Source organism: Eubalaena glacialis, chromosome 12 (genome assembly GCF_028564815.1).
Source record: "Eubalaena glacialis isolate mEubGla1 chromosome 12, mEubGla1.1.hap2.+ XY, whole genome shotgun sequence".
In the NCBI taxonomy this organism is placed as follows: Eukaryota; Metazoa; Chordata; class Mammalia; order Artiodactyla; family Balaenidae; genus Eubalaena; species Eubalaena glacialis.
Window position 1 is genome coordinate 103,998,586 of NC_083727.1, and position 24,753 is coordinate 104,023,338.

Sequence of the window (24,753 nt, forward strand, 5' to 3'; positions counted from 1 at the left end):
CTCTTTGTATCTGTGCCCCTCTCTCCTAACCACCCCCTTCCCACCCCAAGTCTCTGTCCTCTGGCAACCACTAATCTGTTCTGCATCTCTATACTTTTATCACTTTGAGAAATTTTTTTAATATTTATTTGTTTATTTTTGGCTGCATTTGGGTCTTAGTTTTTTATGAAGATTAAATGAGATAACGTATATGAAAATACTCAGTTTAATAAGTAGTGACTCAATTATGGGATCGAATTATGAATGATAAACCAATGCAAAATTTACATTTTAATATAAAACAGTTCAGATTTTTCCTATTGCTTCACAGTTGTCTTTGGTGACATACTGCCCAGTTTTCTAGGCTTGTTGTTGTACATTCTGCCGAAGAATTACAGTGGCTGCTTTTGTGATCTCTGCTTCTCCAATTAATGCTGTTTTGATAAGTCAGCATTTTTACTGCTTATAATAAGCTATGTTCTTTACCTGAACTGGCAATCTCTAATATTCCCATTAGGTAGGAATTATTCTCCTTAATGTACAGGTGAGAACCCAGGGCTCAGAGAGGTAAACTGACTTGCTAGTTTGTCTAATTCCAGAGCTTCTATATCTAACTTTGATGCCAGTGTGATTCAGATATTCGCCATAGACCATAGAACTCCAGTCCCTAGGGATATTGTGAAAAGAAAAGAAAAAGAGTTCATTGGTTAAATGAATTTAATATACATTTTAAAATAAAGCATGTTATAAAAGTTCCTTCTTGAGAGTTTTCAATGCATATTAGCAAATTAAAGTCCTGTAGTCTTTAACCCAGCATTTCCCAAATTAAATTAGCCACTGGGCTTTTTAGAACTATATAGAACTATCAACACCCCTCAGAATTAGCATTCCATAGAAAACATTTTAGGAAACTCTGCACTGAGCATACATTTCTGCCCTATTTTTAAATGTCTGATATTTCTGTAAACTGCCTAATCCTGTTGTGAAACCAAACTGCTTCAGCCTCACAAGAACTCTACAAATAGTTCATTTATATAGCGTTATACCATCTTACTGATGAAAGTAATAATCCTATGGCAAACTTAGTGAAATTATATATATATATATGTCTTTGGTTTCTACCCTAGAAGAATACACCAACAACAAGTTTACACCAACAACTCTGAGGGCAAATGATGTTAAAGAGAAAATAAACCTCCTTTCTAAGAAGCCTGCTTTTCACCTTGAATGGTGTACAGTTCCAAAAAGTTTAAGATAAGGTCATTTGGAGGGCCCTATTTAACTAATGCAAAATAAATGTTGTATAATATACAACCAAAGAGCAAATTTATTTTCTTTCTTTAAATTATTTATTTATTTATTTATTTATTTATTTGGCTGTGTTGGGTCTTAGTTGTGGCACGCAGGATCTTTGTCGCGGCACATGGGCTGTAGAGCGCACGGGCTCAGTAGTTGCAGCGTGCAGGCTCTCTAGTTGTGGCGCTCGGACTCCAGAGCGTGCGGGCTCAGTAGTTGCAGCACACGGGCTCTCTAGTTGTGGCACGTGGGCTCTAGAGCATGCAGGCTTAGTTGCCCCACGGCATGTGGGATCTTAGTTCCCTGACCAGGGATCGAACCTACGTCCCCTGCATTGGAAGGCGGATTCTTAACCACTGAACCACCAGGGAAGTCCCAAATTTATTTTCTTTAAATCTCAGCCACTACCTTTAATTATAGTACTTATTTCCAATATCTCTTCTTATAGGTTCTTAGAACATACTACATTATATTACTTCCTGCCACTCATCACTCAAACATCAGTCCCTAGGCAGGAGGGGTACATGCTATTCCCTGTCCTTGAATTCTACTTTCTATTTAAACAAATGCTTGGTAATGAGTGTGATGTTGATGTTGATGGTTTTAGATACCTAGTTATGGACTTACATCTAATATGAAACCATACTAAATGCCTCTTTGCCTCTAAAAGTTTTCCATTTCTAATGACGCAAAATGAGTCAAAAACACTATTCTATTTTATGGTAACAGAATCAGAGTAATAAGCAAACCCAGGCTGGTCACTGCTATGTTATTCTTAGACGGTAAAGGAAAATTCATCCTTTCACTCCAGCTTAATGTTATTTCCATTTCACTGGGATTGAAGATAAAAGGAATACTAGAATTATAAAACTTGAGTGTTTTTCTATTTTTTTTTTTCTTATGAGCACGTCAGCTTTAACTTCTTGAAATTAAGAAATTGATCACAAGGTAATTTTCTACCAGTCATCACGAGCTGGTCTACAGACACATCACAAGATGGAGTGTGAGCTTATGGAAATGAAGGAGGTGATACACTGAGATTAAACCGAGGGGTTAAATCAGTGCACTTAAAGATGATCCGATGATACAGCCTTTCAATTTGTCAACATTTTGCTTTTGATGATGCTGGGAAAGAGTAAGCAGAAGGCATGAAGCCGAAACTTCAGGATCGGGTTGGCAGCCTGAATTTGTACACCACAAACCACAGGGCAGTTACCGATGTGGAAAATCCGATGATCTTCAGCAGCAGCAGGCCTGTCACGGGAGGCAGGTTCCTCTCCCAGAAGGTGTGGGTGATTTCTACAGCTGGAACATCCTCTGATTCAGGTTCTTGGACCCATATGTCTTTCTTTGCCACCTTCCCCAAAGCATTCAAGACCTCTCTAGCTGCCCCTTCTTTGGCCTCTACTGCTTCTTGCATGTAACCGCTCCACTATGTGGCAGTCTCCGTGCCAGCAAAGTAAATCCTGCCTACGGGCTGGCGAATCACCGTTCCGTACTGAGTCATGATCCCAGGGGGAAAGTAGGCAGCGTAGCAGCCCCCGGAGTACTGCTCTTCACACCAGTTCTTCTCTTCATAGCGCACCGGTTGTAAAGCTTCTTGGGATCCTAGCCCTTTGGCGTACAGCTCACAGATTTTCCTCTTCCTTAGTTCTTTATGGACCTCAGCAAGGTGGTCAGCTTTTCGAGCAAGGATGAAGCCCATGAGGGCGGGCAGCGATCCATCTGGCTTGGTGTCATCCAGGGTTATTGAAATTGGAGCTTCCTCATCTTCGATGATCATACAGCTGCAGTAATACTTTCTCTTCCAAAAGGCTTCCTTGTAATACATCATGCACTTAATGATAGACCCCATTGGAAGACGCTGGATTCACTGATTTCTCTCTGAAGCAAGCTCTGGTCTGAAGTGTATCTTGGCAGTCAAAGTTGGTGGGATGGCGCTAATCACGTATCGGCACTCATAAAGTTGATGATCCAACATCTCTATCATGATGTTGTCGCCTGACTGGTCCACATAGGTGACAGGACACCCCAGCTTCACTCTGTCCCCGAGGAGGTGCATTATCCGCTCGCTTACTTGACCAGATCCGTCTACAGACTTCTGTTCCTGGCCCCGTTTGTAATGGAGAATATCTGAGTGGTGCCTCCACACTGCTTCACATACCACAAGAACCACAGGGCAGACACCTCATGGGGTTCAGAGGTCACACTGATATTCACAAAGAGAGATGCAAACTGCCTAGCAGTCCTGTCTCACCTCACAGTCACTGTGGTTCATGCCTCATGATACCACCCTTTCACACCATCCACTCTTCCTGTAACATCCATTTTTCTATTTTTACTAATAAGTGTGATACAATTCACAACTTAAAAATTCTAAACTAGTATGCCATCTGTTGCTATGAATATGAAAGATAGTGCCTCATTTGGAGACTTTTATTACATTAAAGCATGAAATGTGGACTCGTGAACTCCCAGTAACCTGTAAAAATCTCTAATTTCTAATTTTGGAACACCTTTACGATTCACATGCTCCTTTTTTTTTTAAATAGATCTTTATTGGAGTGTAATTGCTTCACAATACCGTGTTAATTTCTGTTGCACAACAAAGCAAATCAGCCATATGCATACACATGTCCCCATGTCCCCTCCCTCTTGAGCCTCCCTCCCAGCCTCCCTATCCCACCCCTCTAGGTCATCTCAAAGCACCAAGCCCATCTGCCTGTGCTATGCTGCTGCTTCCCACCAGCCAACTATTTTACATTCAGTAGTGTATATATGTCAATGCTACTCTCACTTAGCCCCAGCTTCCCCCTCCCACCCTGTGTCCTCAAGACCATTCTTAATGTCTACATCTTTATTCCTGCCCTGCAACTAGGTTCATCAGTACCATTTTTTTTTTTTTGGATTCCATATATATGCGTTAGCATACGGTATTTGTTTTTCTCTTTCTGACTTACTTCACTCTGTATGACAGACTCTAGGTCCATCTACCTCACACAAATAACTCAATTTCGTTTCTTTTTATGGCTAAGTAATATTCCATTATATATATGTGCCACATCTTCTTCATCCATTCATCTTTCGATAGACATCTACGTTGGTTCCATGTCCTGTCTATTGTAAATAATGCTGCAATGAACATTGTGGTGCATGTCTCTGTTTGAATTATGGTTTTCTCAGGGTATATGCCCAGCAATGGGATTGCTGGGTCATATGGTAGTTCTATTTTTAGTTTTTTAAGGAACCTCCGTACTGTTTTCCATAGTGACTGTATCAATTTACATTCCCACCAACAGTGTAGGAGGGTTCCTTTTCCCCACACCCTTTCCAGCATTTATTGTTCCTAGCTTTTTTGATGATGGAGATTCTGACCGGCGTGAGGTGATACCTCATTGTAGTTTTGATTTGCATTTCTCTAATAATTAGTGATGTTGAGCATCTTTTCATGTGCCTCTTGGCCATGCCATCTGTATGTCTTCCTTGGTGAAATGTCTATGTAGGTCTTCTGCCCATTTTTTAAATGGATTGTTTGTTTTTTTGATACTGAGCTCCATGAGCTGTTTGTATATTTTGGAGATTAATCCGTTGTCTGTTGTTTCATTTGTAAATATTTCTCCCATTCTGAGGGTTGTCTTTTTGTCTCATTTATGGTTTTCTTTGCTGTGCAAAAGCTTTTAAGTTTAATTAAGTCCCATTTGTTTATTTTTGTTTTTATTTCTGTTACTCTAGGAGGTGGGTCAAAAATGATCGTCCTGTGGTTTATGTCAAAGAGTGTTTTTCCTATGTTTTCCTCTAAAAGTTTTATAGTGTCTGGTCTTACATTTAAGTCTTTAATCCATTTGGAGTTTATTTTTGCATATGGTGTTAGGTAGTGTTCTAATTTCATTCTTTTACACGTAGCTGTCCAGTTTTCCCAGCACCACTTATTGAAGAGGCTGTCTTTTCTCCATTGTATGTTCTTGCCTCCTTTGTCGTAAATTAGATGCCCATATGTGCGTGGGTTTATCTCTGGGCATTCTATCCTGTACCATTGATCTATATTTCTGTTTTTGTGCCAGTACCATACTGTCTTGATTACTGTAGCTTTGTGGTATAGATTGAAGTCAGAGAGCCTGATTCCTCCAACTCCGTTTTCCTTTCTCAAGATTGCTTTGGCTATTCGGGGTATTTTGTGTTTCCATACGAATTGTAAGATTTTTTAATTCTAATTCTGTGAAGAATGCCATTGGTAGTTTGATAGGGATTGCATTGAATCTGTACATTGCTTTGGGTAGTATAGTTATTTTCAAAATATTGATTCTTCCATTCCAAGAACATGGTACATTTCTTCATCTGTTTATGTCATCTTTGATTTCTTTCATCAGTGTTTTGTAGTTTTCTGAGTACAAGTCTTTCACCTCCTTAGGCAGGTTTATTCCTAGGTATTTTATTTTTTTTGTTGCAATGGTAAATGGGAGTGTTTGATTTTTCATTGTTGGTGTATAGGATTGCCAGAAATTTCTGTGCATTAATTTTGTATCCTGCAACCTTACCAAATTCATTGATTAGTTCTAGTAGTTTTCTGGTAGCATCTTTAGAATTTTCTATGTATAGTATCATGTCATTGGCAAATAGTGACAGTTTTATTTCTTCTTTTCCAATTTGTATTCCTTTTAGTTCTTTTTCTTCTCTGATTGCTGTGGCTAGGACTTCCAAAACTATGTTGAATAAGAGTGGCAAGAGTAGACATCTTGTCTTGTTCCCGATCCTAGTGGAAACTTTCAGTTTTTCACCATTGAGTATGATGCTCGCTGTGGGTTTGTCATATATGGCCTTTATTATGTTGAGGTAGTTTCCCTCTATGCCCATTTTCTGGAGAGTTTTTATCATAAATGGGTGTTGAATTTTGTCAAAAACTTTTTCTGCATCTATTGAGATGATCATATGGTTTTTATTCCTTAATTTGTTAATGTGGTGTATCACATGGATTGATTTGCATGTATTGAAGAATTCTTGCATCCCTGGGATAAATCCCACTTGATCCTGGTGTATGATCCTTTTAATGTGCTGTTGGATTCCGTTTGCTAGTATTTTGTTCAGGATTTTTGCATCTCTGTTCATCAGTGATATTGGTCTATAATTTTCTTTTTTTGTGATATCTTTTTCTGGTTTTGGTATCAGAGTGATGGTAGCTTTGTAGAATGAATTTGGGAGTGTTTCTCCCTCTGCAATTTTTTGGAAGAGTTTGAGAAGGATCAGTGTTAGCTCTTCTCTAAATGTTTGATAGAATTTGCCTGTGAAGCCATCTGGTCCTGGACTTTTGTTGGAAGATTTTTAATTACAGTTTCAATTTAATTACTTGTGATAGGTCTGTTATTTTCTAATTCTTTCTGGTTCAGTCTTGGAAAATTGTACCTTTCCAAGAGTTTGTCCATTTCTTCATGGTTGTCCATTTTATTGGCATATAGTTGTTTGTAGTAGTCTCTTATAATCCTTTGTATTTCTGCAGTGTCAGTTGTGATTTCTCCTTTTTCATTTCTAATTTTATTGATTTGCATCCTTCCTTCTTTTCTTATGAGTCTGGCTAAGGGTTTATCAATTTTATCTTCTCAAAGAACCAGCTTTTAGTTTTATTGATCTTTGCTATTGTTTTATTCATTTCTATTTCATTTATTTCTGCTGTGATCTTTATTATGTCTTTCCTTCTACTGACTTGTTCTTCTTTCTCTAGTTGCTTTAAGTGTAGGGTTAGATTGTTTATTTGAGATTTTTCTTGTTTCTTGAGATGAGATTGAATTGCTATAAACTTCCCTCTTAGAACTGCTTTTGCTGCGTCCCATAGGTTTTGGGTCGTTGTTTTTCATTGTCATTTGTTTCTATGTATTTTTAAATTTCTTCTTTGATTTCTTCAGTGATCTCTTGGTTATTTAGTAGTGCACTGTTTCACCTCCATGTGTTTGTGTTTTTTAGTTTTGTTCCTGTAATTGATTTCCAATCCCATAGCATTGTGGTCAGAAAAGATGCTTGATACGACTTCAGTTGTCTTAAATTTTCCGAGGCTTGATTTGTGACCCAAGATGTGATCTATCCTGGAGAACGTTTCATGTGCACTTGAGAAGAAAGTGTATTCTGCCACTTTTGGGTGGAATGTTCTATAAATATCAATTAGATGTATCTGATCTATTGTGTCATTTAAAGCTTGTGTTTCCTTATTTACTTTCTGTTTGATCTGTTCATTGGTGTAAGTGGGGTGTTAAAGTCCCCTACTGTTATTGTGTTACTGTCGATTTCTCCTTTCATGGTTGTTAGCATTTGCCTTATGTATTGGGGTGCTCCTATGTTGGGTGCATAAACATTTGTAATTGTTATAGCTTCTTCTTGGATTGATCCTTTGATCATTATGTAGTGTCCCGCCTTATCTCTTGTAACAGTCTTTATTTTAAAGTCTATTTTATCTGATACGAGTATTGCTACTCCAGCTTTCTTTTGATTTCCATTTGCATGGAATATCTTTTTCCATCCCTTCCCTTTCAGTCTGTATGTGTCCCTAGGTCTGAAGTGGGTCTCTTGTAGACAGCATATATATGGGTCTTGTTTTTGTATCCATTCAGCCAGTCTGTGTCTTTTGGCTGGGGCATTTAAGCCATTTACATTCAAGGTTATTATCGATATGTATGTTCCTATTACCATTTTCTTAATTGTTTTGGATTTGTTTTTGTGGGTCTTTTTCTTCTTTTGTGTTTCCCACTTAGAGAAGTTTCTTCAGCATTTGTTGTAACGCTGGTTTGGTGGTGCTGAATTCTCTTAGCTTTGTCTGAAAAGCTTTTGACTTCTCCATTGAATCTGAATGAGATCCTTGCTGGGTAGAGTAATCTTGGTTGTAGGTTTTTCTCTTTCATCACTTTAAGTATATCCTGCCACTCCCTTCTGGCCTGCAGAGTTTACACTGAAAAATCAGCTGATAACCTTATGGGGATTCCTTTGTATGTTATTTTTTGGTTTTCCCTTACTGCTTTTAATATTTTTTCTTTGAATTTAAGTTTTATTAGCTTGATTAATATGTGTCTTGGTGTGTTTTTCCTAGGGTTTATCCTGTATGGGACTCTCTGTGCTTCCTGGACTTGGGTGACTATTTCCTTTCCTATATTAGGGAAGTTTTCCACTATAATCTCTTCAAGTATTTTCTCAGACGCTTTCTCTTTCTCTTCTTGTTCTGGGACCCCTATAATTCGAATGTTGGTGTGTTTAGTGTTGTTAGAGAGGTCTCTGAGATTGTCTTCAATTCTTTTCATTCTGTTTTCTTTATTCTGCTCCTTGGCAGTTATTTCCACCATTTTGTCTTCCAGCGCACTTATTCGTTCTTCTGCCTCTGTTATTGTTATTGATTTCTTCTAGCATATTTTTCATTTCAGTTATTGTGTTATTCATCTCTGTTTGTTCTTTAGTTCTTCTAGATCTTTGTTAAACATTTATTTTCTCAATCCATGCTTCCATTCTATTTCCATGATTCTGGATCATCTTTACTATCATGACTCTGAATTTCTTTTCAGGTAGATTGCTTATTTCCTCTTCATTTATTTGGTCTTGTAGGTTTTAACCTCGCTCCTTCATCTGTGACATATTTTTTTGCCATCTCATTTTTTTTTTTTTCATGAGTGGGATTGTGTTCCTGTTTTACTGGTTGTTTGGCCTGAGGCTTCCAACTCTGGAGTTTGTAGGCTATTGGGTAGAGCTGGGTGTTGGTGCTGATATGGGGACCTCCATGAGACCTCACTCTGATGAATATTCCTTGGGGTCTGAGGTTCTCTGTTAGTCCAGTAGTTCGAACTCGGAGCTCCCACTGCAGGAGCTTCCCCCCCAACCCCAGGCTTGCAAATCAAGATCCCGCAAGCCATGTGGGGAGGCAAAAAAAAAAAAAAAAAAAAACAAAGTAAAAAATAAAATTAGACTAGGAACCTAACAGACATGTTAGAAAGAATGTAAAAATAAAAATATAGATGAATCAACAACTGGAAGGTACATCAGTACCACAATATTAAAAAAGAGGAGGAGGGAAAGGGAAAAAAAAAGGGGGGGGAAGGCCTTGTCTGTGGGGGGCGAGGCCTAAGCAAGGGAGAGGTCTGGGTGGTGGGCGGGGCCAATGCTCAGGACCCACAGTGCTGGAAAAGGCCCTAGGGGCTGTGGGGGTGGGGCTTAGGCTCAAGGAACAGAAGGGGCCCAGGCGTGCCCCCCCACCCCAGTCTCAGAGGGCGGGGGACCTCACTTGGGAGCCCAGCAGGCTTCCTGGGCTCGAGTGGGCGGGGCAGTTGCCCTCCTCTCCTCTCCTGCTCCTCAGGTCTGGGGTCTGGGAGGGCCCCTCCCGCCTGCCTCTCCTGATCTCCCTGGCCTCCCTTCTATGCCCCCAAGAACCCACTTGGCCTGGAGGGGGCTTTGGAGGGCAGGGGATCAGCCTGGGAGCTCAGCAGGCTCCCCGGGCCTGCGTGGGTGGGGCAGTCGCCCTCTGCTCCTCTCCTGGTCCTCCCACAGGGCCCCTCCCACCTGCCTCTCCTGATCTCCGCAGCCTCCCTCCTATGCTCCCAGGACCCACGTGGCCTGGAGGGGGCTTTGGATGGTAGGGCACCAGCCTGGGAGGTCAGAGGCTCCCGCGGCCCCAGTGGACAGGGCAGTCGCCCTCTGCTCCTCTCCTGCTCCACCTGGACGGCCCCTCCCGCCTGCCTCTCCCAATCTCCCCGGCCTCAGGGGCACTGATCTTCTCTGGCCTCCACTTCTCCTCTCCCTTTGGTCCCCCTACATCCTACCAGTTCACTTTGGGGGTCCTCCCGTCTCCTTGGGGGTCAGAGTCCCCCACCAGCGGCCAAGCAGGTGCCCTAGTTGTGGGGAGACGCTAGCTCCGCAGCTTCCCACACCGCCATCTTGACTCCTCCCACATGCTCTCTTAAAATAGCAATTCCAAAGAAGAATCTGAGGCTCAAATCAAACACAAAATTAAAACCAGCTTTAAAAGTGCTTAACTTCAATAGAAATCAATGTGAAGCCTTCATAAATTTTAACTGACTTTAACTTCCTGCTTTGGATTTATTTTCTTTACTGATAGTCCATATAGGGAGACCCAGCAATTACTATGATTATTAGAAGAGGGTTTATTCAAATCTGCTGTCTGCTGCTATAACTATATGGCACATATTGGTAACTTATCAGAATCCACAACTTACCTCTCTCTTCATATCATTAATACATCATAATCTGATTCAGAAGTTTAGTATTACTTTAACAAATCTGAAGTGTACTCAGGAATGTGAACAAGATTTTATATATGTAAATAATCTACATGTTTGTTACATTTCCACCATAGATTTTACCTTAAAATACCTAATGCAGTTACAATACATCAGAGTGAAGATAGATGCTTTATACTTGTACGTTTTCTGAAACGGGGGCTTATTTCATGAAGGAAACTTGGCTTAATAATTAGAACTTTTATGTTAACCAAGTTTGGGGCACTTATTTTATACAGTCTCAAATTTTAAAATTAAACACAATTTCAATCAATATTTATACTGAGCAAAAATTATGTCTGGTTCTCTTTTCTATAACGCCATCAATCTACTTACTACATTTTTGAGCTTATAGTTAACTTTACAATCTTTAAATTATTATATAAGTAACATACACTTGCAGAGCTTAGAAGTCAAACCCTGCTAAAAAGACTTGTGCCAAAAGTGGCCCCTGACCCCAGCTCAGAGGCATCACTTTCAGCTCTTCTGTTCTTTTTTTAATTCAGTTTACTTTTAAAAACACTTTATTGAGGTATGATTGATATGTAAAAAGCTGTACATATTTAATGTATACAACTTGATGAGTTTGGGAATAAGAACACACCATGAAAGCATCACCACCGTGAAGGCTGTTGACAAATCCATCACCTCCCAGTTTCCTCCCACCCCCTTTAACAGTAGTATTTTGCATGTGTGTGGTAACAACACATGATCTGCATGTTTTAAGTATACAATCATACTGTTAGTTACAGGCACTGTGCTGAATAGATCTCCAGTACTTATTTTTGCAAGGTAAGTTAGTTCTGGCCCCTTCCAGTCAACTGGGGAAGGAGCACACACCCACACACAATCACTGTAAGGAAAGTGAGGCCGTGCTTTGTGGGCTGCAACATGGCAGTGATCAGTAGAACTGGTGATGAGCCAGTGAGATGCTGGCCTTGGGTCAGCCTGATATTGAGATGGCTTGGGCCATGAGCAAGCAGCATGCTGAAGTTTATTACAAGCCAGTTTCATCAGTTGACCTACAATACCTGAAACTCACCAAAGTGGATGACCAAATCGACTCTGAGTTCTGGAAATTTTGAGAAGCTCAGGATAGATGTATTGGACCCAGAAGAGCTCAAATTAGAACCAGCTGAAAAAGGAAAATAGTTAAAGAACAAGGGCTTTATGTAGTTATAATAAACTAATAAAAGTGGAGGCCATTCTACTAGAAGTTTCATGGGACCCACACTCATTCTGTCTTCCTACACTGTAATGCAGTCTTAGAGATATCTCCTGATTTCATCAAAAGTGAACTTTGTGTTTGCTTCTTGCTTTTCTTGTTATTTAGAGGTGATTTTTCAAGAGAAAGCTGAAGGTGTCTTTTCTCTATCCTAAAACTAGAAGTCCTAGCGCACGCTAAATTGTGCTTCCAAAGTCTCTGTAAGTAAAAAAAAAACAAAAAAAAAAAGTTAAATCATCTTTTTTTCATCATCCCATGTGCAGATGAAGGGATTGGAGATTCCCTTAATATGTTTAGCCGAATCTTAAAAGGTACAAAATATTTGCCATCCATTTCAAATGCCATCTGTTTTAAAAGGAGCATATTTATAGGATTTTATTTTTTAGGAGCTCCAAATACACACTAAATTAAGCTCCATAGCTAAACAAAAATTTTAAGCATTTGGAAAATTATGTGCATTATAAATTCATATTCACAACCATTTAACAATGTATCCAGTTCTTCATTTTCTATGCAAATTAATTCCAAACTTAATTATACCAGGTATGGAATCTAAAAAGGCTATATGCACATAATTAAATGTATAAAAGATAGGTGAAGGGAGACTATAAAACAGAATACCTGATTATTTGAGAAGTCACAGTCTGTCTTGAATATTTGAAATTGAGTTTGGCCCTATAATTTTTCCCACACAGTCTTAACTTGGGCCATTTAATTTTTATTTTCAAACAAAGAATGGTGCTAGAAATTTTTTTATTGAGGTATAACTGACATAAACATTTTATTAGTTTCAGGTGTACCACAAAATGATTCAGTATTCACATATACTGTGAAATGATCACCACAATAAACCTAGTTAACATCCGTCACCATACATAGTCACAAAAATTTTGTTTAACAGTGCTGTACCTAACACCCCATGACTTACTTATTTTATAACCAGAAGTTAGTACCTTTTGAATCCCTTCACCTATTTTGCTCACCCCTCACCTCCCACCTCTGGCAACCACCAATCTGCTCTCTGTCTCTATGAGCCTGGTTTTTTTCTTGTCGTTTTCTGTTTTTTCTAGATTACACATAGTAAGATCATACAGTCTTTCCTGACTTACTTCACTTAGTATAATGCCCTCAAGGTCCATCCATCTTGTTGCAAATAGCAAGATTTCCTTTTTATGGAATAATATTCCACTGTGTATATGTGTGTGTGTATCGCATCTTCTTTATCCATTCATCCATCAGTGGACACTTAGGTTGTTTCCGTATCTTCACTATTGTAAATAATGCTGCAATGAACATGGGGCTGCATATATCTTTTTGAGTTAGTGTTTTCATTTTCTTCAGATAAATACCCAGAAGTGGAGTTGCTGGATCATACAGTAGTTCTATTTTTAATTTTTTGAGGAACCGCCATACTGTTTTCCAAAGTGGCTGCACCAATTTCACTTATACACCAACAGTGCACAAGGGTTCCTGTCTCCACATTCTCATCAAAACGTGTTATTTCTTGCTTATTTGATAATAGCCATTCTAACAGGTGTGGGATATCTCATTATGGTCTTGACTTGCATTTCCCTGATGATTAGTGATGTTGAGCACCTTTTCATGGCCATCTCTATGTAGTCTTTGGAAAAATGTCTCTTCAGGTCCTCTGCCCATTTTTTAATCAATTTTTGTTGTTTTTTTGTTTGTTTTTTGCTACTGAGTTGTATGAGTTCTTTTTACGTTTTGGATTATTCCCTTATCAGAAAAATAAGTTGGAAATATTTTCTCCAATTTAGTAGGTTGCCTTTCCATTTTGTTGATGGTTTACTTTGCTGTGCAGAAGCTTTTTAGTTTGATGTAGTCCCACTTCTTTGTTTTTGCTTTTGTTGCCTTTGCTCTTGGTGACAAATCCAAAAAAAACATTGCCAAAACTGATGTCAAGGAGGTTACCCCCTTTTTCCCCCCCCCTAGTTTTATGGTTTCAGGTATTTCATTCAAATCTAATCCATTTTAACTTTTTATATGATGTAAGATAGTAGTCGTTTCATTCTTTTCCCTGTGGCTGTCCAGTTTCCCCAACACTGTTTATTGAAGACACTGTCCCTTCCCCATTGTATAATCTTGGCTCCTTTGTCATAAATTAATTGGCCATATATGTGTGGGTTTCTGTTCTGTTCCATTGATCTGTGTGTCTATTTTTATGCCAGTACCATTCTGTTTTGATTACTATAGGTTTAAAATCAGGAAGTGTGATGCCTCCAGCTTTGTTCTTTCTCAATATTTCTTTGGCTATTTGAGTTCTTTGTGGTTCCATACAAACTTTAGGTTTGTTCTATTTTTGTGAAAAATGCCATGGGAATTTTGATAGGAATTGCATTGAATCCATAGATTGCTTCGAGTAATGTGAACATTTTAACAATATTAATTCTTCCAATCCATGTGCACAGAATATCTTCCCATTTATTTGTGTCTTCTTTCATCAGTATTTTATAGTTTTAATAGGTCTTTCACCTCCTTGGTTATATTTATCCCAAAGTATTTTATTCCTTTTGATGCAATTATAAAAGGGATTTCCTTAATTCCTCTTTCTCATAGTTCTTTATTAATGTATAGATTCACAACAGATTTTTATATGTTGATTTGTATACTGCAACTTTACTGAATTCATTTATTCTAACAGTTTTTTGGTGGAGTCTTTAGGGTTTTCTGTAAATAATGTGTTACCTGCAAATAGTGAAGTTTTACTCTTTTCCTTTCCAATTTGGATGCCTTTTATTTATTTATTTGCCTAATTGCTCTAGGGCTTCCAATACTATGCTGAATAAAAGTGGTGGGAGTTGGCATCCTTGTTTTGTTCCTGATCTTGGAGGAAAAGCTTTTAGCTTTTCACCATTGAGTATGATGTTGGCTCTGAGCTTGTCATATGTGCCCTTTATTCCCTCTAAACCCACTTTGTTAAGAGTCATCACAAATGAATGTTGGATTTTGTCAAATGCTTTTTCTCCATCTATTGAGATGATATGATTTTTATCCTTCATTTTGATTAGCAGATGTTGAATCACCCTTGCATCCCTGAAGTAAATTCCACTTCATCATGGTGTATTATCCTTTTAATGTATTGTTGAATTCAGTTTGATAATATTTTGTTGAGGATTTTTGTGTTTATGTTCATCAGGGATGTTGACCTGTAGTTTTTCTTTTTCTGTGGCATCTTTGCCTGGTTTTAGTATCAGAGTAACGTGGCATGCATCAGAATCACCTGGAGGCCTTGCTAAAACATTGATTGTGGGGATCTACTCTACACGTTTTGGATTCCATAGAACTGGAGTGGAGCCTGATAATTTGCATTTCTCTTAAGTTCCCAGTGATGTTGGTTGCTAATGTGGAGACCAGACTGAGAACCACTGATCAATGATTATCCTTAGTTTCTTCCCTGCAGTTTAGGAGAAACAGATAGTACTTCTCTCCTTTCCCACAAGTTTTACTTTGTACTCTTGATTCCATCTTCATCCCCATTCTGCAATTATTTACTCTATTCCCAGCACCTCCAATCTCTTTCTCTATGCATCAACTTCTCACCTTCTGCTTTCTTGATGCATAGACTTCCATTTTTAAAACACAAAACAAGTGACCCATCTACCTATCATTTCTGTGTCTCATGCATCTACCTGTTCACTGCCAAGTTTCTAAATGAAATATCCTTGAATCAAAACCTCTACATTCTCTTACTTTTCTCCATTACTCGGATCATCTCTAATCAATTAGAGTCCTAGCAGGAAACAGACAGCACTCTCAACTTGGGTAAATTACTAAAGGATTCTTTATAATGTGGGCAGGATATAGGGAAACTGTATACAATGAATATTGCAGTAACCTGGGCTAGAAATAATGGGAGGTCTTTTGCCATTCCTAGAACTGAATGGGTGAAGGGAAACAGAATCTGGAGAGAAAAGTGCTCTGTGGAGAGTGAGCTACCTGATAGGAGCCTGTGAGACGTGTGGCCCATAGCAACATCATGGAGGTAAAGGGCAGGAAAAAAAGAAGCTTTATCTTTCCTCCTGTCAATATGCCAGTATTCTGCTAGTGTTCCAAATTGGCTAATGTAACCAGAAGCCAGAGGTTGCCTAACCCTGGCTGGTAAATAAGCTGACTGGTAAAGTCCTAGAGTTCAACTCCACAAGACATAGTAGAGGGAAGAAGAACAGAGAATGGATCTGAGGTGCAAACAGAATATATCCAGCACAGTCCACTCCTTTTGTTCTTCAGCATCTATCCTTGTCCTTTATTTATGCAACAAATTTATGTCCGCAACATAGGAAACAAAGTCCTGTAAGCTACCATTTCATAAGAGGTTGATGTCAATTCAGTCATACTCTTCTCATGAATACAATGGAACTTTCATATGTTAGATGATAAGACATGTCTCAAATTTAAAGGACTGAAACAATAAAAAATAAGTATTCCAAATTTAACAAAATTAAATTAGAAATCTACAACAAAAGGATATTGGGGGAAATTCACAAATATTTTGAAATTAAACAATATACTTTTTAAATAATCCATGGTTCAAAGAAGAAATCAAGAGGAAATAAGAAAGTATTTTGAACTGAATGAAAATGAAAACAACATATAAAAATTTATGTAATGCAGCTAAAGCAGTGCTTACCAGCAAATTTACAGCTTTAAATGCCTATGTTTTGGAAAGAAGAAAGACCTTAAATCAATAATCTAAGCTTAAACAGCTAGAAAAAGAACAGCAAATTAAAGCTAAAGCAAGCAGGAAAAAAGGAAATAATAAAGATCAGGGTTGAAACAAGGGGGATGCAGGCAAAATAGGGAAAGATCAAAAGGATCCACAACGTTGGTTCTTTGAACAGAACAATAAAATTGATATGATCAAAGAAAAAAAGAGAAATGGACTACCAAAATCAAGAACGAAAGTGGGGACCTCACCACCAACTCTACACAAATTAAAAGGATTAGAAGTAAATGCTATGAACAACTTTATGCCAACAAACTAGACAATTTAGATGAACTGGAAAAATTCCTAGACACACAAATTACTGAAACTGACTCAAGAAGACAGAAAATCTCAATAGACTTATATATAACATGTAAAGAGAAAGAAACTGAATTAATAATTTAAAACCTTTCCACAAAGAAGAGTCCATAACCAGATGGCTTCACTGGTTCATTCTATCAAATATTTAAATAATACCAATCATTTATAAACATCCAGAACACAGAGGAAAAGGGACTACTTCTTAAATCACTCCATGAGGCCATTATTAAACTAACTCTAAAGCTAGAAAAAGAGAGCAAAAGAAAAACCACAGACCAATATCATGAATTATAGAAACAGAAATCCTCCATGAAATACTAGCAAATCAAATCCAGCACCTCTTTCCAAGAGGCTGTTAATGGTCCATTGCTTGACTTACTGGTAAATCACTGAAGTAAAACCTTTTTGTCTTGTGTTACAGTTCAAGATTTTGAAGATTTAAATACACACAAATACAAGAAAGAAAAAAGTGCCTAGCCTATGCCTTCAAACTATAAGTAATAGTAAAAGTAAAAGACAAACAGAAAAACAAAAATAATGGCAGAATATGACAAGTGTTAAGAGGAAATGGGAACATAATTGATCCATGTATGCTAATACTTTATTTTGGTTTACTTTTGAGGAGGTATGAGAAGGAAAAAACAAAAAGTTTATAAGGAAAATAAAATTGGGGTTGCCTTTATCATGGATGGGTAGAATTTCAATAGGTGAAGAGAAAGAAAAATTTAGGTGGAGATCTACACGAGCAAAGCTTGAAGCCTCTTTGGCAGAAACATCAGGTCAGGTTTGGCTCCACCACTATGTGTATAGATTTAAAAAAAAAAAAAAAAGAAAAAGAAATCACTGGAAGCCCAAGCTGAGGAAATATCAACTTAAAGTGCAGAGGAAGTAACTTGAGTTTTCAGAGCAGGAAGATATGCTTTGGGGGTATTAGTCTGAGAGTTAAAGAATTTAATGTCTTGGACCAGGAAACAGAGAATGGGGTGGCAGTTAAGGGACTCAACAGTTAAGGGACTTAAGCAGTTAAGTGGACCACTTTCTCGACCTTTCAGGAGTTGGCGAGGTCAAAAGTATTTTCATAACATGTTACTTGCCTTTTTCAACCTCAGTCTTTCAAGTTTCCAGACACTATGACATTTGTTTTCACAACAGATTAGATGTGGAAGCAAATATGAGAATGTAGGAGTCCTCTATTAAACCAGACAGTAAAGGCCTGAACCTGAAATACTGAGTTACATATTTTCATATATATATGAAAATATAAAACAAGCTCACTCTTCTAATTTTGTTTTGTAAAAGTTACATTTTCATTAAAAATTTTATTTATGTTAGTATGTGTTGGCTTATGATTTTTAAATGAACTAAATTTAAAAGTTCTAATTTGCAATACATTATATATGATAGATATGTAATGAATATAAACAAAAGCTCTTTCAGGTCCTCAATAATTTTAATCAGTATAAAGGGATCCTGATGCCAAAAAGTTTGAGAACTTTCAGAAAAACTTCAGGACCTAAAACAGAGTAGTAGTAATGGGAATGAAATGAAGAAAATTAGATAAAAGATATTGCAGAGACAGAACTGACAGGAGTTGGACAATAAATGTGGGAAAGAGACAAAGAAACCAAACATTTAGCCTTAATGAGAATGACAGAATAAGAGATAAGGAAATAAAAAAAGATGAGAGTTTGGGAAAAGGCAAGAATTCAGTTTTGACACAAACAGCCAAGCAGCCAAGTAGAGACATACAAGAAAATGAAATATATATAGGGTCTGAAATATAGTTTGATGGTCATGTGTGTAGGAAAGACCAGGTTGTTTTGGCATCTTACATGATTGAACATCACCTCAAGCAAAAAAGATATACATCAACATTACTATGAATATCTTGGATCACTTGTCCCCAATTCCCTGCTGGGAGGTTGCTGCAGTTTCTTCTGAAAATAGCTCTTAAATTGATAATTCTGGAAGCTTCTGGGTTATATGTATTTTTACTAAGTGCTTTTTAATATTTTCTTAGTCTTGGCTAAATTGCTACAGACAATTAGTAATTTCTAAGAGGCAGTCTGGTGTAGTTGTAGGTGGACCAGACTGAAAAGACAGAAGACATTCTCATTAGTCACTTTCTCTGGAGTTCATGCTCTTCAATTTATATAATAAAGTGAATATACAGGGTTAATCTACAAGGTTTCTTCAGATCTAAAATTTTATGAATCAGGACTTCCCTGGTGGTGCAGTGGTTAAGAATCTGCCTGCCAATGCAGGGGACATGGGTTCAATCCCTGGTCCGGGAAAATCCCACACGTGGCGGAGCAACTAAGCCCGTGCGCCACAACTACTGAGCCTGCGCTCTAGAGCCCGCGAGCCACGACTACTGAGCCCATGTGCCACAACTACTGAAGCCTGTGCTCCATAACAAGAGAAGCCACCTCAATGAGAAGCCCGTGCACCACAATGAACAGTAGCCCCCGCTCGCCACAACTAGAGAAAGCCGGCACACAGCAACGAAGACCCAACGCAGCCAAAAAAATAAAGTTTTATGAATCAGCTATCAACGCCCTTATCATGAACTAAAAAATACAACCCAGCCTGCAAAAGAGTATAGAACCAACCAAGATATTAACTAGCAATACCTTTCTCAACTGACTATCTGTTGTTGTTCCTCTATAAAGATTGTCTACAATTTATTTTAAAAGCCACCTCTTTAGACTTTACGAAAAGTCCTGAATCCTAGTATTTTGTCAACAAATACGACTTTACCTGACTGGTCTTGATTTTGCAAATTTTAAGCATATTCTGCTCTGACACCTCTACCCCCAATCCCAATTCCCCATCCAATCAACACCTTTCTAGGCTAAGGAGTTCTGTGATTGTTCTGGTCAATCTTAAAAACCTCTTCATCCCACTGATCCCTTAAATTGCCCATTTCTAGAGTCTTAAGACTTTCTTGAAATCATGGGATTAAAGGTGAGTTAATTATTGTAGGCAGAATAATGTTAAGGAAAAAACCCATCACTTTCCTGGGCTTTTTGGTCACAATGTATCAGGTTGCTATCTTCATGTAGTTTATAGCAGTGCTTACCTTTCATTTTACTAGCGAAAGAACTTTTTTCTCCCAAATGAAGTTTTATATAATTCTCCACTATATAAAACAGGTCGTAAAGTGCAATTGCTCTGAATGAGGTTAGTGAAGACCTAAAACCCCACAGACTTGGTCAACCCTGGCTCCTCCTTCACATCCCACTCACCAAAGGCCCTTAGGGTGCTTCCCAGGCAGCATGGAGTACACCACGGAAATCATCACTTTATGGTATCTTTAAAGATGCCAAGAAGTGTGGAAGAATCAAAGGTTCAAATGAAATAAATCAATTACTTCAGAAAATCTCTTTACAGCAACATCCATAAAACATTATAAAATTCATTGCTTCTCAATTTACTCAAACATGCAGGTGCATGCAGGAAAACTGCCCTTTTTTAAGTAGTTAAGGAATGGATACAGCATCAACTTCAACAAATACTGGCTACAATATATGATATTAGGAGGAATCATTAGTAATTCCTCCTATAATAGATGTCAATATAGTATAAGATATCAAACACACAGTAACAGTGAAATGGATCAAGATTATTTTTTATTGCACATTTGCTTACAAGTTTGCTGCTTTGGGTGGAGCTAAAGCTCAAGTGTTGAGTTAATTTCAGCCGTATTTTCATCAACCTAATTATAGCAGTGATTTGCCTGTATGTTCCCCTTGGCTTATTACTTCTCAGAAACATTAACCTTCCCAATTTGTCTAGGTGCTGGAGCACAGATTTAACATTTGTTTTTTTAAAAATTTAACCACTCAAAAACAACCCAAACAGCATACTGTAAAGAAAACAATGTTTATGTCTATTCATATATAACCCAGGCTCAGAGAATTTCTGATTATGTAACATTGTAAAGGTAACTGTAAACCAACCTTCTTCCAAACTATTCAATTCTTATATGTATGATTAAGCATTTATTTCAGAAAACTTTAACACTTTCAGAAATGGATTCTGTCACAATAAGGCTTTTATAAGGTCTCCTCTCCCCATCCAAAAACAATCCCCACAATGACTCCAAATCTTATAAGAAACTATTATCTTAGACTAAGCTGCTCAGAATAGTATTCTTATTTCCTTTCCACCATACTCCACAGTTCAATGCAAAATGGAGAATGTGCTGTTGAAACCGAAATAAAATGGCATTCAAGCAGCTCAAGCTTTAAAAATCAGGCCAGAAGATTCAAAGCCTGATGAAAGACACAAGAATGGAGGCATAACTACTGTAGCAAACACAAAATTTTGGCCATCAATGGATCAAAAGTAATGGCTGACGCTCCTACTTTAAGCTCATCAATGTCACACTAAAAAAAAAAAAGATATTTGGCAAAAATCTTCTAAATTATTTATCCCAAATTCTCAAATGGAAAGTTATTTTTAATGCATCACTCTTAAATTTTACACCTCAATCACTCATGTTTTCCTTTTAAGACTATTCAGAAGAAATAGTTCTATTTAAACTTAACCTAGTAAGTTTTTCCTCTCACACATTTTTACACAAAAGGTTACTAAAATCACAATTCTGAGGGATTTCTTTTTAATCATACAAACAGTATATGCTTAAAGTTCAGTAAAGAAATTAAATCCTTTCTTATTCTATCTAGAATGATCTGTTACCAAATTTGTAAGAACTCTTTTTCCATAGCATGTATTTATAACAATCCCAACTTATGAAAATTGCATCTCAACTCCGTGGTGAACTAGCATCCGTGCTTATTCCACAGAGGTGCTGCCAGCGGCCCCTGCGGTGTCCTTTCAACAACGACAAACTCATCAGGGTTGCCAAATGCTTCGTAGAAAACCAATAAATCTTGTATCGCACGCTCCTCAATCTGAAAGGAGGAAGGAGAAAAGAGAAGTTGCTTTGCTCCTTCAATTATAAACCGAGCAGGATTCTATTAGCTTTCCAATTTCCTTTTGTGGAACTACCACTTTCTATGCATACAAGACAGTGGAATAGGTATCCTGCTATCCCCTTCGAAAGGAGAAGGGTTGAGGCCTGAGTTAGAATAATCAGATACCCACCTTCCCTTGATTTTAATCTAGAGCAAGGAAAAAGAAACTGAAGATAGCTGTTGGAATCCATTCATTCCAATTGCTTATCCTGTGAGATACTTTCTGTTGTTGTACAAGTTGTCTAGTTCTTTAAGCTCTTTAGGACAACTATGAGTCGTCTGTTTCCTAAGCCTGGCTCTCTGGTTTCCAGCTAAGTCTGTGGAATCTCAGTGTCTCTCAAGTAAGTTCTCTTCTCCTTAAGTTAGCCTGACTTGGTGTCTGTGGCTTACAACCTAAGAACTCTTACTGATACATAAGCCAGGTGTAGAGCTAGATAATGCCAAGTTCTCTACTGGTCACTTTCAAAAACTAAAACAGTCCAAAGCATCACCAGTGCTAAAAATATTAGCTTTAGCACAATTTATTAGTTGTAAATTAATTATCCTGAATACCTTCAATTAATACTTGCTGAATGCTTCAGTTTTGTTTTACATTGCACTCACATTTTAATGTGATAAATACATGCACCTCTGCAAAGCAAACAGAGAATTTTCTTAAGACCTAAGAATGAAATGTAGTATAGTTCTTACCCTAAATTAAACCCAAATAAGCATGTTATTTACCTGAATCAAAGCCAAGGGTTTTTCCCGACTTCTGATAAGAGCTGCTTCCTGCTGTAGCTCTTCTTCTACAATAGATGCAAAAGTGACTGGGGCTAGCACGGAAGGAGCAGGCAATGAAGAACATAGCCAGGGACTGAAAGAACAGGAATTATGAGTTTTCATTCATCTTGCCAAATTTTTGCACACAAAATCTCCTCTGAAATACTCTTTAACAGTGTTACATTTTTTCCTTGTGACCTATAATGTAAGGGGACCTGGGAGGTTTTGCATTCAACTTACAGAATGACAAAGTGACAAACAGAAACAAGGAGAACTAATATTTTATTTGGATTGGTGCTGTAGAGAAAACTTTGGAAACACCAAAAAGTGGAATGGAGCAAAGCTATATAACTAAACAGAAAGGTAACTCAAACTGTGGAGCAGAAAGTATTCAGATAATACATTCTACTTGATTATCATACTATTCCCAATTTCTTAATATTCTCTCTCAGTCCTAAAAAGCAGTCTAGCTTTGAGGTCCCAAAGCTAATCAATTAACCTTACTTGGGACTATCTAGAAGTGGTACATCTGAAATATGGTTGCCTTCTGGTCCTGGGGAACCATGAGTAGAACATCTGCAAAACAACAAAAACTGAAGATTAAAGCTTCTAGTACCATTAGTAAAATCACTTATTAATAGAAATACAGAGGAGGAATTGCAAGGCCCTGACTCAGAAGACAAATTAATATATGCAGTCAGACTTACCTTTAAAATTGTAAGTAAACAACAACAAAAAAATCTGTAGGTAGTTATAAAATCTTGTGTATAAAATACCATGGGGAAAGATCTTGGAAGAAATGGTCTGTTTTTCAGAAACAGAGACACAGATGTAGAAAACAAACTTACGGTTACCAAGGGGGAAACGGGGTGGCAGAGGAATAAATTGGGAGACTGGGATTGACATATACACACTACTATATATAAAATAGATAATTAATAAGAACCTACTGTATAGCACAGGGAACTCTACTCAGTACTCCGTAATGGCTTATATGGGAAAAGAATCTAAGAAAGAGTGGATATATGTATATGTATAACTGATTCACTTTGCTGTACACCTGAAACTAACACAACACTGTAAATCAACTATACTCCCCCAAAAAACAAATGGTCTGTTTTTTCTAATAATATTCATATAGCCAACTTACTGTAATCAAACATATGTTAGGAAATACAGACAACTTTGTGAAGAATGTTTTATATTGGGAACATTTATGAATAAGAGTGACAAATTAGCACTGAGTTTCAAAATACATAGAAACAAGATAATTAGCAGCCAAATTTTGTGACTGTAATATATAGTCTAAATTTTGTGAGCAAGAAAAATACAGTAAATACTCTGATACTCTAGGGGTTATAGATAGGACAGAAATTTTTTTTATTGAAGTACAGTTGATTTACAATGTTGTGTTAATTACTGCTGTACAGCAAAGTCATTCAGTTATACACATGTGTATACACACACACACACACACACAATTCCTTTTTTTAAAATATTCTTTTCCATTATGGTTTATCATAGGACACTGAATATAGTTCCCTGTGCTATACTGTAGGAGCTTGTTGTTTATCCATTCCATATACAGTAGCTTACATCTGCTAACCCCAGCCTCCCACTCCATCCTTTCCCCAACCCCCTCCCCCTTGGCAACCACCAGTCTGTTCTCTATGTCAGTGATCCTGTTTCTTAGATAGGTTCATTTGTGTCATATTTTAGAGTCCACATATAAGTGATATCATATGGTATTTGTCTTTCTTGTTCTGGCTTACTTCACTTGGTATGATAATCTCTAGGTCCATCTATGTTGTTGTAAATGGCATTATTTCATTCTTTTTTATGGCTGAGTAATAGTCCATTGTTTATATATTCCACATCTTTATCCATTCATCTGTCAATGGACATTTAGAGGTTGCTTCCATGTCTCGGCCATTGTGAACAGTAGTACTGCTATGAACCTAGGGGTGCATGTATCTTTCTGAATTATAGTTTTGTCTGGATATATGGCCAGGAGTGGAACTGCTGGATCATATGTAATTCTATTTTTAGTTTTCTGAGGAACCTCCATATTGTTTTCCACAGTGGCTGCACCAGTTTACATTCCTACCCACAGTGTAGTAGGGTCCCTTTTTTTCCCACATTCTCTCCAGCATTTATCTGTAGACCTTTTAATGATGGCCATTCTGACTGGTGTGAGGTGGTACCTCA

At 37.7% G+C, this 24,753-nt stretch overlaps 1 protein-coding gene and 1 pseudogene across 3 annotated transcripts in view; both read right to left on the reverse strand.

Moving 5' to 3' along the window:
- Window positions 1–2,437: 2,437 nt before the first annotated feature.
- LOC133102278 (amine oxidase [flavin-containing] A-like) lies at window positions 2,438–20,102 on the reverse strand (annotated as a pseudogene).
- A 323-nt stretch (window positions 20,103–20,425) lies between these two features.
- IBTK (inhibitor of Bruton tyrosine kinase) overlaps window positions 20,426–24,753 on the reverse strand; it is a 93,657-nt gene continuing 89,329 nt past the window's right edge. For 2 of the 3 annotated variants that reach the window (XM_061207270.1, XM_061207269.1), the window contains exons 27-29: window positions 23,050–23,121; window positions 22,507–22,639; window positions 20,426–21,720 (exon numbers count right to left, since the gene is read on the reverse strand). In XM_061207270.1, coding sequence (XP_061063253.1) covers window positions 21,589–21,720; window positions 22,507–22,639; window positions 23,050–23,121 — 337 coding nt within the window. In that variant the 3' untranslated portion in view covers window positions 20,426–21,588. The remainder of the gene's footprint in view (window positions 21,721–22,506; window positions 22,640–23,049; window positions 23,122–24,753) is intronic. The other variant, XM_061207271.1, reaches the window with a different exon arrangement.